At 37.8% G+C, this 14,468-nt stretch overlaps 1 protein-coding gene and 1 pseudogene across 3 annotated transcripts in view; both read right to left on the bottom strand.

The window, feature by feature from the left end:
- Window positions 1–1,121: 1,121 nt before the first annotated feature.
- ICE2 (interactor of little elongation complex ELL subunit 2) overlaps window positions 1,122–14,468 on the bottom strand; it is a 56,386-nt gene continuing 43,039 nt past the window's right edge. For all 3 annotated transcript variants that reach the window (XM_070421633.1, XM_070421640.1, XM_070421644.1), the window contains 2 exons: window positions 7,591–7,849; window positions 1,122–2,889 (listed from right to left, as the gene is read on the bottom strand). In XM_070421633.1, coding sequence (XP_070277734.1) covers window positions 2,767–2,889; window positions 7,591–7,849 — 382 coding nt within the window. In that variant the 3' untranslated portion in view covers window positions 1,122–2,766. The remainder of the gene's footprint in view (window positions 2,890–7,590; window positions 7,850–14,468) is intronic.
- LOC139002968 (mitochondrial pyruvate carrier 2 pseudogene) lies at window positions 9,166–9,771 on the bottom strand (annotated as a pseudogene).

Here is a 14,468-nt window from a genome sequence, read left to right as displayed (position 1 = left end):
AGAGTGCAACTTTGATTAACTGCCTGCTGCAAGCCCCCTTCTAGGGATGGAGCCCACAACCCGGGCAGGGCATGTGCCCTGACTGGGGATTAAACCAGCAGCCTTTTGGTGCAGAGGACAATGACCAACCAATTGGTCAGGGAATGTTATTTACTTTTATTAAAATTCACTACTTGCTCTCACATTGCACAGGACAAATTTTAAATGTCACAGGATGGCAGGTTTGTTCCTGTCCTATATCTTTTTTTCTCATCTCCTATGTCCACAGCCTATAATCTGTTTATCTTTCACCTTTGCATATGCGGCTTTCTTTCATACTTCCCTTATAACTCCTACTCTTGATTTTGAGAGAGGGAGAGGAGAAACACTGATTTGTTGTTTCACTTATTCATGCATTCATTGATTGATTCTTATATGTATTCTTGTATTCTGACTGGGGATCGAACCCACAACCTTGGCATATTGGGATGATGCTCTAACCAACTGAGCTACCCAGCTAGGACCTAACTTCCACTCATTTTTAAAAGATGCAGCTCAACCTTTATCTCAGAAAATCTGCCTTAATTACCAGGTCTAGGTTAGATGACTTTCTCATATAACTTTACCAGAGCACTTACTTACATAGATCAGTATCATGTCCTTCATTGGAATGTGAGCTTCTGGGGAAAAGAATCTATCCCTGACATCTACACATTCATTTATTCATATAGCAAACCTATATTTACAAAATAACTACAGGACAGACACTTATGTTAGGTGTGGTTACATAATGGTGAACAAAACAAATATGCCCCTGTCCTGGCGGAGCATGGAGTCTATTATTGAAGAAAAAAGACAGTAAGTCAAATAAACAAATAAACTGTGATATATGTATACATACACGCTATGAAAGAGTGGGGCCTACTTTAGATCAAATTTTACTGAATTAAATATTTTCCAAGAGGTATGTATAAATTATACCTTCACCATGGACATATAAATGGGCTAGGTTCATCACATCCTTGCTAACACTGAGTGTTTTGTTCTTAGAGAAAAAAAAAAAATCTTTGCTTATACTGTCAATGTCATTTTGTTACTTACACATTCTCAGCACTAAGAATCATGAACAAGAACACAAGACATGATCAAATATATTTTTATAAAAGGCTTACTTAAGCACAAGTGGAAAACTAAGACTAGCTTTACATACATTATCACAGTTACTTAAATGTATAGCTAAGATAATTTCAAAATAATCACTTGCAAGATCAATCATTTTACTAAGTAAAAAGTAGTATCAAAAAAAGAAAATGAAAAGCCAAGACTTTCTGGTATTTAGAAGTCTGAAGAAATCATCGTCTGGTTCTTTTAAAAGAGCAAATTCCAAGGGAATCCCTGACTTTCCCTAGGTTAAGTGCCAAATGATTCACAACTAAAGTATTTCTGGGACATGGGAGTCTGTGACAAAGCTAAAAACAAAATAAAACAAAAAACCAAATCCATTAAAAAAGAGGCTCAATGTTTTAAAAAGGAAGTGGGAGGATGAGGAAATCATATGTTAAAATACATAAAAAAATTTTACTAATAATTACTCATTAAATAAAAATACTTTATAACTGACCAAAAGTCTAAACAAAACAAAACTTGGTAATCGAAGATGAAAATGATCAATTCTTATCACAGTTGGGAAGATTTCTAGGAATCTAGAAATTTCTAGATTTCTTATATTATTGTAAATTTCTAATATTAATATAAAACACATAAAAATTACAAAAACAAAGCTCATATTGCCGTAGACTACAAAACCTGCTTTACAAATGTTGCATGTATCTCTGAAAACTTTAGTGGACATTAAAGCACAAGAATATAAAAATTAAGTAAGTCCACCCCTTCTTAAGACCAAATTAGCTACATTAATATCAGCTGATCATGTACTTTCCCAAATTCACTGATATGGTTATAGAAAATTTAAATTAATCAGTATAGATAAGGTAAAAACAGCTTATGTTTTACCACACATTAGCCTTATCAGTTGAAATAATGAGATGTTTCTGGAAAACATGCTCATCTCCGTTTTCAGTATATTTCAACACTCAGCTGGGATTTGTGCCAAGAGATAGAGGTATTGGTCATCAAACCTGTAACACAATAAAAGTTGTTTAATAAACTGATGGTTGCCCAACAAAAATTGTTAACTTTTCAAAGGCAGGAAGCTTATTATTTTAAAATTTGGCTTCTGCAATGGAATTTTGCTAAGCTTTTAAAGGTATTAACTTTATTAACCTGCAACAATCATCATTTAAAAATCATATATAAAAACTGTCACAATTGGTCAGAAACAAGGTTTCATGTTGCTCAAAATTATCTCTGACAGTGGCAAGACTTAACCTTTTGAGCCACTCTCAGCAGGCTGGTGATACAGCTCAATTAATATAACACACAATAAGTATTGCTCTTGAAAAAAAAGCAAATTATTTTCCTATTTATAATTGTTGAAAAAGGTTTATTACAAAAATAATTTTCTTTGCTATATATTTCCCTGCCATGATAATGTTAAAACATATCTAGGTTCTCCTCAAACATCAAGAGTTAAGAGTATAGCATTCCATTTTAGTTAAAACATTCCCACATAGCCAACACATTTTTTCAAGGCACTCTAAGAACTCTCAAGGACACTACAGGAAAAATGTTCATCTTGTCTAATGATCTTTTAGGCATGTGTCCACTCAAACTTTTCTGCATTGAACTGCTATAACTGTTTCTTCTTCATTTTCCACGGTAGGGTCCTTATGTTATTTTTCTTTTATTTGGAGCCACTCCTTCATTTTCAACTTGCTGAGCAGGCAGGCTTTTGGTTTCTGTGGAAACTGGATTCCTGCGGCTGTGTGTAGGCATTCTTGTTCCACTAATCTAAGAGATGAAGCAAAGAACAGAAAATGGTTTAACACATTTACAACATATTTATATACAGTCATTATTACCACATGTATTACTTTCTTTGTGAGTGGTCCGTTATATATTTTTTAATCCCTAACCACCTGGCTGCTTCTAAATAAGCTTTAATCTCACAAAGTTTTTTTTTTTTTAAATATATTTTATTGATTTTTTACAGAGAGGAAGGGAAAGAGATAGAGAGTTAGAAACATCGATGAGAGAGAAACATCGATCAGCTGCCTCCTGCACATCTCCTACTGGGGATGTGCCCGCAACCCAGGTACATGCCCTTGACCGGAATCGAACCTGGGACCTTTCAGTCCGCAGGCCGACGCTCTATCCACTGAGCCAAACCGGTTTCGGCCTCACAAAGTTTTAAAGGACTAAATTTTCAAGATCAGGGTAGATAAAGAGAAGTGGAGGGGAAACCACTTTCTATGTTAAATTTGGAAGAGGCTGAAATGTTAAATTAGAAAATGAGGGAATTACAGGCCTTTTTAGCAACATGTCTGCCATAACAAAGCTGAAGGGCAGGCGAGAGAAATGAAAACTATGAAGGGAGGGAAAGGAAATACAAGAAGGTTAAAGCTGGTAAAGGGTGAGAAATTCCAAAATGGAAGGAGACCACAGAGGACGGAAAAAGAGAAGGGAAGTGGGGGAAGAAACTTTTTGGGGTGCTAGTTCTGCCTTAATGTCTACTCTTCGGTGCAAGTTGCTGCTCATCCTCACTTTCTAGCTATATTTCATTGTCGAGGGAAGAGAGAGATATATTCTTAAGACACAATCCCTTGCTAATTATAGTCATTCTGAAGATGAGATCTGAAAATGCTGCCATCTCCTTGGCCACTGAGAGAGCATAAAGTTTTAAAATAGGTTAATGGAGAGCCATGCCTCACAGAGGACCAAAGCTGCATAACTTGAGACCTTTCCCCCAGAACCTGTCCATATCTGCCTCTATTTTTCTTTTTAAAAATATGTTTTTATTGATTTTCAGAGAGAGAGGAACATCAATGAGAGAGAAATATCATTGACTGGCTTCCTTCCACAGGACATGTGTCCTGCAGGACATGTGCCCTGACCAGGAATCAAACCGGGGACCTCTGGGTTCCTGGGATGATGCTCAACCACCGAGCCACACTGGCTGGGCTCTGCCTCTATTTTCCCTAGCCACCTTGTACCCTTCACATCTTGTCCAGTGAAGTGTAGACCTTGGAGTAATGGGTGATACTGGAACTCCCAACACTCTCTTATTCCTAACCCAACAGACATATTACTAGCATTGTTCCAAAGGGTTACTCGCTCACTAAGAATGAAGCAGATCCCAGCTTCTCTCACCTAATATCTTGTCCCTTTAGGGGCATTTTTTGGTTTACAATTAGATGATTAGAAAGGACAAACTTGAGTTGGGATCTGAGTCTGCTAGTCTGTCTGAATCTGATGAACTTTTGTAACATACTGATTAGAAAAGTGCTATGGCTTTTAGATTATCTAGACTACTCCCCACTACAGCTAGTATCCTATATAATAAAAGCCCAGTGACGAAAACGGCAGAATGACTAGAGACCAGAATGACTGTGGCCCCTCGCCCCGGCTGCCCTGCCCCACAGTGGGGACCCCCCACCCCGATCAGGGGCGTGGTAGGCTGGCAAACCACCTGCAGCCCCTTGCCCCAGCCAGCCCCACCCCCCAGGGGAACCCCGGCCCAATCCGGGGCCCCCATCAGGGCAGGGTGGCTGGCCCCCTCCTGTGCACGGGGTCTCTATTCTATATAATAAAAGGATAATATACAAATTGATCCTAATAGCAGAATGACCAGAACGATCGCTCGACTAGTTACTATTAGGTGCACTGACCACCTCTTGGTCCCTTTCCCTGGCCAGCAGGCTCCAATTGCCCGATGATGAATGGGGAACTGGGGGTGGGTGGTGGCAGGGGACATGGGGGGGGGGGGGAGGAGTTGGGGGTGGTGGTGGGGGGGGTGGAGAAGATGGCCCTGATCACAGGCCAGGCCTAAGGATTGTACCCACACACGAATTTCATGTGCCGGGCCTCTAGTTTACTATAAAAGTATACTGACCACACTGTTACCTACTATATCACTGGGGAAAGCAAGCATTCTGAAATTTCCATTGTAAGACTGTGTGTGTATGTGTGTATAATGAATGTTTATTACAGAGATTGCTGAAGAAGAAAAGGGATAGGCACAGACCCACTGCAAAAGGACTGGAAGCAGAAGTCAGGAGTAGCACAAAAAGCAAATGGGATCCTCCTATTAAGCTCTGCTCTGTGCAGAGGGAGGATCTACTGGGGTACTCTTAGGGTTTTAGTGCCTAAGGCACTACATGAAGATGAGATCTCAATTCAAGTAGACTAGAGACTAGGGGATCACATTAGAGGCAGAAACATTTGTTATATGAGTTTTTACACCATGAAATAGATGATTTGTTTCATATAGTGTCTTATTTCCCCAAGTTTCCTGAAGCTTTGGTCTTTTTCTATTGCTATTAAGACTAGTATCCCTATCTGTGCCTACCTTGGTTAGATTAAAACATCCAATTTCTATGGCCTAACTAGCAGGAAGTAGGGAGGAAAGTGGAGTAACTCCCACCCAATGTAGGGCTAGATTAGGGAGGTGTGTCAGAGGTCACCAAAAACTTTCCACGGGCTTAGAGAAAAAATCAAACCAAGCATTAGTTACCTAATTTCGAGTGTACCTAATGCTAAGCTATGCAACTGGGCCTTGGATAACCTCATTAAGTATTTGTCCTTGGACTGAATGCATGAAGCAGCTTTTTTTTAAAAAAAAATATTTTTATTGATTTCAGAGAAGAAGGGAGAGAGAGATAAAAACATCAATGATGAGAGAGAATCATTGATTGGCTGACTCCTGCATGCCCCACACTAGGGATCGAGCCCACAATCCAGGCATATGCCCTGACTGGTTATTGAACCGACTTCCTGGTTCATAGGTTGACACTCAATCACTGAACCATGCCAGCCAGGCTGCATGAACCATCCTAAAAAATACAAATGAACAAAGTGTTCAGTAGTATATATATAGTTGAATTGTTTAACTTGGCATTTATGTGGCCAAATCCTGGATATATTGAATTGTGTCAAGGTATTAAAAGGAATAAGCCACTCCACAGAGAATTATTGAGAAACTAACATCACTCTTTCTAAATCAAAAGGAAATCATTATTCTAGAAATAATATAAATCCTTCAAAAATGGTTTTCAATTACTATTGTTTAGTTAAGAAAATTGTGCTTTAGGAGGTTATAAAAATCACTACTTATATTACATGTAAACTAGAAATAGCCAACCAAAATTTTAGATGAAATGACTTAAAATGCTAACAACTAACTTTCTCTAATCTTTCACTAGTAGCAACTAATTAACATTTATAGATCTTCTTGAACAAAGTTAGCTAAGAATGTGTAAGGAGTCCTCATTTCTAAAAAGATCTTCTCAAACAGTAACATTTAGAAACTGAAAAACATATAAACACCCCATTCACTAACTTATGGAAAAAATTTCAGCTATTTTTCAAAGGACTTGAGTATATTTACTCACAAAGAAAGAAAATACAAGAATGGAAAACATCCACAGGACAGACAAGTGATATATGTTCTGGGACACACATGTTAAAGAGATTATAGAACTCAGACAATGATTTTGACTCAAAGATTTTTGGCAGGAGGGAAGGAAAATACACTGGGTTTTTGTTTACTGAACAGTCATATTCATATTTGTAGGGGACAAAACTTTTACTAAAACTAAACTCAAATTGAAATTTCTTCCGTGATATAAAGAATGAGTGACGTGGTAAAGAGTATTTCTAGTCATGGCTTTACAGACGTTTCAGATAGAGAAAAATTATTCAACTGGTATTTCTGGGAAGGATTCTATAAAGAGAGTAACATTAATTATAATTCAATAAATACTGAGTTATACAATACTTAGCAAAACACAAAGTCTTTAACATTTTATTGTACTTTTTTTGGGGGGGTGGTCGGGGGAGGCTTAGAAAACAAACATTTATTTCTCACAGTTCTGGAGGCAGAAAAGTACAAGATCAAGGTGCTGGCAAATTCTGTTCTGGTGAGGACTTGTGTCCTGGTTTGTAGACGGCTGTCTTCTTGTTGCATCCTCACATGGGAGGGAGTGTTTTATTGTACTTTTAATAAGGCACATTGCATTCCCTAATTACTAACACTTATTTTTATATGTTTTTATATCCTGCTTATCAATTTTTAATTGCATCATAATTTTATTGTATGTATTCTTCTGTAAATTGTCTCAAATATTTAATGAAGTAAAGCAGTATCATAAACAAAAACTACCAAAAACATAACTTTGCTTTTCATAGGAACACAAGAATTTAACTATGTGGATGCCTTACTCATGCCGTCTCCCCATCCCCCACCCGGGCAAGCTAGTAGAATTTCCTTTAGTTGATTTATAAAGCTTACAAAAAAAGAGAAATTTTCCTGACATAACAACTGAACTCAGTAGAGCATACAACTTTATCTATCCTTCCTATGGATGAAGTTTTTACAATGGTATTATGATTAATATGGCAAATGTGGATATCAGGGTGAAACACTATATACTCGGTGAAATAGATTAATAATAAACAACACAATGGAACATTTATTTTAAAAAAAGATCTTACCTTTTGTTGTGTTGTGGGACCCAGTGACTTAGGTGGAAAAGTACAAGGTATTCTTCCATGATGTATATGATATGGTAACAACAGATTGGGGTCTAATGGAACCCAGGGAACTGAGAGACTGGAAGGTACAGCAGGAAGGCTGCAATGTGTTTTATGCAAATTGTATGCTGTCCTAGTAACTTTTCCATCAGAGGTCTTGTAGATCAGGAGTGAAGAATCTTCTGCTGCATGGGACAACAAGTAGGAACCCTCCTGCAAGCTAAATCCACAGAATAAAACTTAACTCAGTTTGTCAATTTTAACAGCATTTTCTTAATCATGGTCTATGAGTAAAATGAAAAATAATATGGGAATAGAATATCACCTCTAAAAATACTTTTATGACCAAATAAGATTTAAGAAGTCTTTTAAACTATTTTCACATCTTTTAGGTAACTAATTTTAATTCTTATTCCAAAGTTCAGGATATATAATGCTTTTCATTTTACTGTCTTATCAGCCACTTTGTAAGTTTTCAATAATTTAATGGGAAACAAATAGTCTGCCTAATCCTCTAATCCATGGACAACACATTTATACAGAAAAACATTTCATGAATGTACATTTTTATAATTCTTATACAGAACATTTTAATTCATTCAACCAACATTGTCTAGTAATAGGTGAAGAGAGATACAAAAATGAATGTAACACGTTCACCACACTGAGCAGTTTAAAAGAAAGTAGCAGAAACAGTCAACAGAACAATCACAATACAATATGAGGTGCTACGAAAATAAGAGTAACAATAACAGTTGACATATATTGAATGTTTATCATGAGTTAACTCTTCTACTGCTTATATCCATTTTATTATTAAATCCTCCACAACAAACCTTCAAGGCATAATATTATTAACCCTATCTATCTATCTATATATATAAAAGACTTATATGCAAATTGTCCCCCCCGGGAGTTCAATCACTTGCTATGATGTGCGCTGACCACCAGGGGGAGGCATGGAACGAAGGAAGGCCCCGGCCAGGCCTAGGGACCCTACCCATTCACGAATTTCATGTACCGGGCCTCTAGTACTAGAGATAAAAGGGAATTAGAGATGGTAAGCAATATGCCCAAAGTTCTGAGTATAAGCCTTGGATAAAAATCAGACAGTTGAACTCCACAGGCCATACCCTTAGTCATAATCTCCATTGTCACAGTAATCAGATCTGTCAAACATCAAATGTATATTTTTCCTTAGAAAGCTTTAGGGAATTCAGTGTAGCAACATAAAGAGCTAAAAGAATGGTTAATATACTGTGCTTTCTTAGGATTTTACACTCTTTCAGCTCAAAATGCTAAGGAGAACATCAGTTTTCACCCATAATATGTCATTAAAAATAAGAATTAATCATACTTTACTGTTATGTATCTGCCTACAAACCTGATAAGTTACGTTTTCATTAAATTTTTATTTTTATTTTATTTTATTTTTTTATGAATGAGCAAGTATGATTTATTACAGGAAAAGAGTGGGGAAAAAATGTTACTAATACCCATAGATAAGTTCCTTAAGTCATATGTAGAGAGATACTGTTATTAAAAATTTGCTTTATTTTTCTGCTGAATTGAGTACTAGTTTCCATTTAAGTTCGATTTTTAAAATGCGTCCCAATTATTAGCATAGAGAGCATCACCTTACCAATAACAAATAAATCAAACTAGGTCCCAATGGTTATGGCTACATCTAGGTTGTTGGGATGATCAGGAACTCTTTTACTTGTTTGCATTAGCTTTTAGTTCTTGGTTATATCTCCAAATACGAAAGAGCTGAGAGGCTCCTGCTGCCCCGACAAAGAAATTAACAGCAAACAGACTCCAGTTTTTTGGAATAATTACAAGTGAGTATCTTGACCAAATAAGCCCTGTAGCCATCAAAACAGCAGACTGAGCTGTGCTGAGTTTTTCTGCAGGTCTGGCCATGTCAGCCAATCCAGCACACACCAACCCCCATTTCATAATTGGAGCCCAGAAAAAAACTGTTCTGGGACCTGCCAGGTGGTTGTACAGTGGCCTCAATTTCTCAGGCAGCATGAGCTCCACTCTGTTGAGGACCCGGTGGTAGGTGGCCTTCAGGCCCCGGACGCTGGCGGCTGACATCTCTGTGGACGAGGGATCGTGGCCGGGCGGGTGCGAGGGTAGCCACGTACTCGTCCCCGGCTGATGACTAAGAGCAGCCTGTCACTCTCCTGGCCTCAGGGCCTCGCGTCCTACGCTCCCTTCAGGTGCTCTCCCCGCCACCGCTCAGCCTGTCCCACTGGTGAATCTCATTAAATTTTTAAACAGAAAAGTAATAGACCAAGGTGGCACAGAAAATTATTCTTACCCTCTGGAGAATTTCTTTCCCAAACCATCACTTTCATATTTCCATATAAAGAAATGAATAATAGTTGATTAGGTAATAGGAATAAATAACATCTTAAAGATTGATATTTCATCAATGAAAATAACAGCTTAACTAACTTCACTAAAAATAAGGGTGGCTTTGGTTTACAGAAAGAATTTATAAAAATGAGATAGGTGCTCCAAAGAAGAGTATCTTAAAAGTGCCACAAAAGTACAATATTCACGATGAATAAATGGCCTCCCCCAAATGCCTATGTCCTAAACCCTAGAATCTGTGAATATGTTACACTACATGGCAAAGGAGAATCAAGATGGAATTCAGGTTCCTAATCAGCTGATTTTAAAACAGTAAGATTTTCCTGGGGGTTTATCTTAGGGCGCCCATTATAGTCATAAGAGTCTTTATATGTAGAAAAGGGAGGCAGAAGACACTCAGAGGGAGATGCGACTGTGGAAGAGGTCAGAGTGATGTGATGTGAGGAGGACTCAATTTGCCTTTGAAATTTTGAAGATGGAGGAAGAGGGGCATGAGCCAAGGAAGCAGGTGGCCTCTAGAATACACAAACATCAAGGAAACAGAACACACCAGAGCCTTACAGGAAAAAAGCTGCCCTGCAATGCCTTGATTTTAGCCCAGGGAGACCTGTTAGACTTCTGACTTATAGAACTGCAAGATAATAACTTTGTGTTGTTCTACAACACTAATTTTGTGGTAATTTTTTTTTACATTTGCACAAACTAAGATAGTGATAATAAAATTTCATAGAAAACTCTAAAGACTCAACCAAAAAACTACTAGATTTAATAAGTGAATTCAAAAAAGTAGCAGGATACAAAATTAACACCCAGAAACTGATGGCATTTTTGTTTTGTTAATCCTCACCTGAGTATATTTTTTCAATTGATTTTAGATAGAGTTGGAGGGAGGGAGAAAGGGAGAGAGGAGAGAGAGAAAGAGAGAGGGAGAGTGAGTGAGAGAGAGAGAGAGAGAGAGAGAGAGAAGAGAGATATGAGAGAGACAGCTATTGGGTGCCTTCCACATGTGCCCTGAAAACTACAGGACATTGAAAAAAAGAAACAGAAAGATACAAACAAGTGGAAGCATATACTGTGTTCATGGATTGAAAGAATAACATCATTAAAATGTCCATACTACCCAAAGCAATTGACAGACACAATGCAATTCCTATTAAAATACCAATGGCATATTTCAAAGATCTAGAACAAATATTCCAAAAATTTATATGGAATCAAAAAAACCTCGAATGGCCTCAGCGATCTTGAGAAAGAAGAACAAAGTTGGAGGGATCATAATACCAGATATCAAACTATACAAACAATGCCATTGTAATCAAAACAGCCTGGTACTGACACAAGAACATGCATATAGAACAATGGAATAAAGCAGAGACCCCAGAAATCAACACACACCATTATGGTCAACAAATATTTGACAAAGGAGGCAAGAGCATACAATGGAGTAAAGATAGTCTTTTCAATAAATGGTGTTGAGAAAATTGGACAGGTACATGCAAAAAAAACCCCAACAAAAAACAAAAAGAAACTAGACTACCAACTTACACTATACACAAGAATAAACTCAAAATAGATAAAAGGCTTAAATGTAAACCATGAAGCCATAAAGATCCTAGAAGAAAACATAGGCAGTAAAACCTCAGACATCTCATGTAGCAGTATTTTTGCAAATACATCTCCTAGGGCAAGAGAAACAAAGGAAAAAATAAATAAATGGGACAACATCAAACTAAAAGCTCTGTACAACAAAAGAAACCATCCAACAAAATGAAAATGGAACCCACTATATGGGAGAACATATTTGCGAATGACATATCTGATAAGGGGTTATTTTCCAAAATATATAAAGAACTCATACAACTCAACACCAGGAAGGCTAACAATTCAATTTAAAAATGAGCAAAGTGAATAGACACTTCTCCAAAGAGGACAAACAGATGGCCAAGAGACACATGAAAAAATTCTCAAGGTCACTAATAATTAGAGAGATGAAAATAAAAACTATAATGAGATATCACCAGACACCTGTCAGAATGCTACCATCAATAAATCAACAAATAACAGAGCTGGCGAGGATGTGGAGAAAAAAGAACCCTAGTACACTGCCGGTGGGAATGCAGACACTGTGGAAAACAGTGTGGAGTTTCCTCAAAAAATTAAAAATGGAACTGCCCTTTGATCCAGTGATCCGAGTTCTGGAAATTTATCCTAAGAGTCCCGATATACCAATCAGAAAGAAAATATGCACCCCTATGTTTAGGGCAGCATTATTTACAATAACTAAGATCCCAAGTGTCCATCAGTTGATGAGTTATCTACTCATCTGTGGTACATTTACACCATGGAATGTAGTTAAACCTTGCTACAAGGAACTAATTCAGGCGAGGGGATGTCTGTTAAAGCTGAAGTCTGTTATATAATAAAGTTTCCCAAATACATATGTTAAAAATTTGACAAATTAGTTTACTTGTTTTTACTTATCCTATCTAGTTAAGAGGGAATATGCTAATTGACCCTTATGCCATCGCAAAGATGGTGGCGCCCACAGCCAATAAGGAGGGGATATGCTGACTGCCATGCCCTCAAAGATGGCAGCACCCACAGCCACAAGATGGCGGTGCCCAGTCCCCTCAGTCCTGCTGGGGGATTAGTGAGGACTACCAAACGACTGAACAGCAGGCTGTGTAGGGCGACCAGGCTGGTGGGTGGGGGGCAGTTGGGAGCAATTTGGCTGGCGGGGGGGAGGGGGTAGTGAAGGGCAACTAGGCCAGTGGAGGGGACAGTTGGGGGTGACCAGGCCGGCAGGGGTGGGTAGTTAGGGGCAACCAGGCAGGCAGGCAGGTGAGCGATTAGGAGCCAGCGGTCCAGGATTGTGAGAGGGATGTCCCCCAAGGCATCCCTGATTGGAGAGGGTGCAGGCTGGGCTGAGGGGACCCCTCCCTCCAGTGCACGAATTTTGTGTACCGGGCCTCTAGTGTAGACATGTTTGTGTAATTAAAATCAAATATGTATGAAAAGTTTAGTTTCACTGAAAAGTTTTCTATATGTATTACTGTAATTTTAAATTTATATTGAATAGGTCTAGTAAATGTGTGCATTCACCAGTCACCTCTAGTGACAAAACAAATGCATACAGCTAGGGCATGGCATAGTGCACATGGAATATCTGCTGGCAGGCATTCAATTGCTTCAGAAAGTCACGCAATGCCACAACAGAATCAATTACCTCCCGTGCTAATTGATCACATGCTAATCATTTGCCAAACATTGTTCTTGCAGACGATAGCTGTCAACATGTAATATGTATTTACATTGGTGAAATTAATACAGCGTTTTTCCCAATATATGGCCTATATGCAAAAATTTATTAAAAATAACAGTGAATTGGTAACAATAACAAAAAACCTTTTAATTTAATTATAAGCAAATCTTATTAAAAGCATTTTAATATCATTAGAGTGTTAATTTTCACATGACATATGGACTGGAAATTTTGTCTGTTAAATCTGAAGTCCACCAAATCAAGAGTTTATGGTACTATGTGGCTGTAAAAAAGAAGGAACTCTTACCCTGTGTGACAGCATAGACCTGGGGAGTATAATGCTAAGCAAATAAGCCAATCAGAGAAAGACAAATATCACATGATCTCACTTATATGTGGAATCAAATGAACAAAATAAACTGACAAACACAATGGGTCAAAAGGCATGGATATATGGGATAGACAGACTCAAATTATATCTCAGGAGGGAGGCAGGTGGGATGGATGAGAGAGATTAACCAAAGAACATATATACATATATGCATAGCCCATGGACACAGACAATAGTGTGGTGAAAGCTTGGGGTGGGGCGGGGGGCTGGGTGGAGAGGAGCAAAGAGGGAGAAAATGGGGGACAACTGTAATACTCTCAACAATAAAGAAATAAATTTTTAAAAATTTCATGTATAAGCATTGTGTTTTATATGAATAACAGAATATATAAAATAAAAATCCTGTTACAGAATCACAGAATCTGAGAACTGAAAAGTACCTAGAAAATTACTGAACTCAACACCATCATTTCATAAGTAGGAGAGTTAGAACTTTGAGATTTTTTATCAGACTCTTGAATTGTTTTTTAGTTTATCTTTTGGTAAGGGCATAACAGAAAGACACAAAAGTTCATTAACAAGTTCACTTATTTAGTTTGATAAATGATTGGGTGGAGAATCCATATTCTAATATTTTCCATGGAGCTAATGACTTTTGATCACTAGTCTATGTTGCTTCCTTACCCTGAAAATGTGAACAATATAGCTATGGTAGGCTGAATAATGGTCACCCAGGATGTCCACATTCTAATCTCCAGAACTGTTAATGTTACGTTTAATGGCTTTGCAAATGTGACAAGGAAAGCAGAAATTTGAGTGATTTGCTTTGAAGATGGAGATAGGAATCAAAGGCAAGGGATACAG

Source organism: Myotis yumanensis, unplaced genomic scaffold, assembly GCF_028538775.1.
Source record: "Myotis yumanensis isolate MYYU_CA2020_CCGP unplaced genomic scaffold, mMyoYum1.0.hap1 SCAF_1, whole genome shotgun sequence".
In the NCBI taxonomy this organism is placed as follows: Eukaryota; Metazoa; Chordata; class Mammalia; order Chiroptera; family Vespertilionidae; genus Myotis; species Myotis yumanensis.
Note: the sequence above shows the minus strand (reverse complement) of the source record. Positions and strands in the feature narration are given on the sequence as shown.